A 3,148-nucleotide genomic window follows, 5' to 3' on the forward strand; every position below is an offset into this window, starting at 1 on the left:
TGGGCGTGGGGGTCGGTTACTTCCAGGTTCACCAAGGTTTGTAAAAAATGTTTTCAAAGGAGCTAAAATGTTCCTTCAATGAGCTTTCAGAGAAACTGGCATTTTTTTATATTATATTTTGTAAATTATGAGCAACATGTCTGTTAAGCAGCTAAGAGAATGTCTGTAAACACAATAGCAGAAATATACTTGGATCATTTAATGAAGAGGATAATAGCAGCTCCCTTAACTCTCTGTGTTCACATTGCGATACCTTAGAACCAGTTTTTTAATCTTCTAAAAGTCAATCCATGCCTAAAAAACATTTCAGGCAGAACGTCTTACTATAGCTATTAAAGATGTAGTACGGCACAGTGACGTAGCTTCCACGTTTGGGCCACAGGCAGCCTTTCTCAACACACGGATCTGCGTTCTTGTTTGTGGTTTTCGGTACCAGGATGTCTCCCTGAAGGATGTATGATTCTGTAACGACAAAGAGACTCAGATACAACAGCAAACAATGATGCAATCTGGATGTAATTCAGTCAGTCATCCAGTTCTGCAGAGGCCTGGCAGTGAATTATTGAAAACCAGGAATCATCCAAGGCCTTCAGAGCCGATGCTGAACAAACTGTTGGAGCTTCATAAGAACTAGTAACCTGCTCTGTGTGTGTATCGCCTCTCGGACCTTACATGGCAAAACTCTACATTGCTGGAAAAAAAAAAACATTGAAACAAACTCTAGACGTCTTTGAAGGAGGAATGTCAAAGAATTTGGTTTCTATCTTAAGGTACTTTTACTAATCAAATGTAGAAATTTGATTTAAAAGATCGCTCCCCTTGATTTTCATTTAACTAAATGCTACTTTTAACATTCAGTAAAAAAATAGATTAATTGTTAATGTATATTTGTTTTCTTGTTACAGAAATCATGATTTCAAAATTAGTTTTACCAAAATCAATTCTCGGTCTTGGGATGGTTTCCAGAGAGTTGGCCGTCTCCTCTGGGAAACAGATTACAAGGATTTTAGATTTAAAATATTTATCAGTCAAATACAACATAAAAAATTGTCTTAATTCAACTCACTGACTGGATCCTCGTTTTTAGCTGGAGCACTCTGCAGCACAGACACAGAGTTACATAATGTCTCAGTGATGCAAAATAAAAACAGAAGAACCAGAAACCTGAGATGTTAAGATGCCCAAATTAATAAAACATTATTAGCTTAATAGTTGTGTGTTTCTTCTAAGAGCTAAGCTCCATAAGGTAGATAAATGAATGCATATTAAAACATCATTGTGTTAGGGCCACTGTTGATAAAAGACAGGAGCAGATTTGTTCTGTCTACAACGGTTCTCATACATTATTGTACAATAATGATACGTTTTAATTTGTCTTATTTATTAGCTTTCAAGTGTTTATTTCTAAGAAGAAACACACAATTATTAAGCTAATAAAGTTTTATTATTGTCATCTTAACATCTTAGGTTATTGCTTCATTTATTTCCTTTCCTGTTTTTCTACTTACTCTTTTCAAAAATAAACATTTTAACATGAAACTGATAGAAATAACAGTAAAACCCACCAGAGACATGTCGGCCATCAAGAGAAAGAGCAGGCAGAGAACATTTGGAGTCATTGTGGAGTTTCTCTGCAGCTCAACACCTGAGAAAATCTAAAGTAAAACAATTAAAATTATGTTTTTCTCAGCCTGTAACATGCAGATCCACAACGTGGAAATGCTGAAGGTTTCATTACCTGTAACTGGTGAGATGAAGTCAGAGAGGATGAAGCAGCAACTGAAGCTGATGTTCAGCTGCTTCCTTTTTATTACCAGTTCAACCACTAGAAGTGACCACACCCGATGTTTTTAACAGGATGAGTTTCATAAGTTTAAGTGCAGGAAGTAACGTCACACTTTGACATAAGTAGATTGATATAGATATAGATAGATATTGATATAGATATAAGGTCTGATAGAAGTTACAGAAACTTCAAAACTGATCCACTTTCTAAAGTTACAAACCAAAAATTAGGAGAAATTATTTATGTTATTTCGCCTGTCATAGCAGGAAAAATGTAGGCTCCTTTTTTAAAGTCATATTTATACCAAACATTCATGTCACAGTTCCAAACTAAACATTTAAATGGCAAACAAAATGTTTAGTTTGTAAAAAAGAGTCTTGTGAAACACCATGAAACCTCCTAATTGGTAAATTTCCTTTAAAATTTCTCATTGTATGATTGAAGCTGAAATGCTGGATGTGTCAAGAGAAAAATAATCAATGATATTAAATTAAATAACGACATTAAGATTTGGATAGAAGTTAATTAATCTGGAATGGTTTGTAACAATGACATGGAGCAGCGCTGTGCAACCCTTTTGTCACATGGTCCAAAATAGTCGAGTCAAATGTACTTTCAGACCAAAGTTTATGTAATTAGTTATTAATAATTACAACTAATAATTCATTATTACTGAAATGATGAATAAAGTTCAAGTCTCTTTAGTTGAATTGAAGCACTAATTCCAGAATCTTTGTCATTATACAATATTCTGGCAGCTAAAAGAGGAACAACTTATCCTGCTCTCTCTTGTCCTTACTAACTTTGCCTGTGAGTTAATTTTTTTTAGTCACAGTTTTTATAGTTATATTTACATTGTCGACATCATAACTGGATTACTTCAAACCTAAGGACTGGGAGATTTTCTTACTTTTATTTTTACTTTACTTTTCCTCACCTCCAAGTTGAACCTGGGCAAAATGCCTCCGGCCGAACCCAAGGACATTAGCAGTATTATACAATGATTTCAGTCAATAGAAGGTAAGGTAAGGTCATTTTATTTATATAGCACATTTTCAGCAACAAGGCAATTCAAAGTGCTTAGAAATGAAGACTGAACGACTGGAGGTGAACTTTGAGATCAACGCTACCTGTGGAAATGAAACAACTCTTCTTCAAATCAGCAGAGAGGTTGTACACCCCATACCAAGGAGCTCGTCCTGAATCACTCAGGGCGCCAAGCCGAAACAAAAGTCTCACACTACAGATCCCATGAGACGACTAACAGGGAGAACCCCTCACCTGGACGAATCAACGTGGCCGGCTCTGAGCCGAAACCCACCTTCAACTTCAACACCTGCTCCACCAAAAAACTACCAAACA

At 35.7% G+C, this 3,148-nt stretch overlaps 1 protein-coding gene across 1 annotated transcript in view; it reads right to left on the reverse strand.

The window, feature by feature from the left end:
- Positions 1-1,642, reverse strand: part of LOC103462953 (low choriolytic enzyme-like) — a 23,515-nt gene extending 21,873 nt beyond the window's left edge. Inside the window, exons 1-3 of the mRNA XM_017303853.1 lie at positions 1,566-1,642; positions 1,067-1,097; positions 933-983 (exon numbers count right to left, since the gene is read on the reverse strand). Coding sequence (XP_017159342.1) covers positions 933-983; positions 1,067-1,097; positions 1,566-1,619 — 136 coding nt within the window. The 5' untranslated portion in view covers positions 1,620-1,642. The remainder of the gene's footprint in view (positions 1-932; positions 984-1,066; positions 1,098-1,565) is intronic.
- Between the last annotated feature and the right edge of the window lie 1,506 nt (positions 1,643-3,148).

Source organism: Poecilia reticulata, linkage group LG3 (genome assembly GCF_000633615.1).
Source record: "Poecilia reticulata strain Guanapo linkage group LG3, Guppy_female_1.0+MT, whole genome shotgun sequence".
Classification (NCBI taxonomy): domain Eukaryota; kingdom Metazoa; phylum Chordata; class Actinopteri; order Cyprinodontiformes; family Poeciliidae; genus Poecilia; species Poecilia reticulata.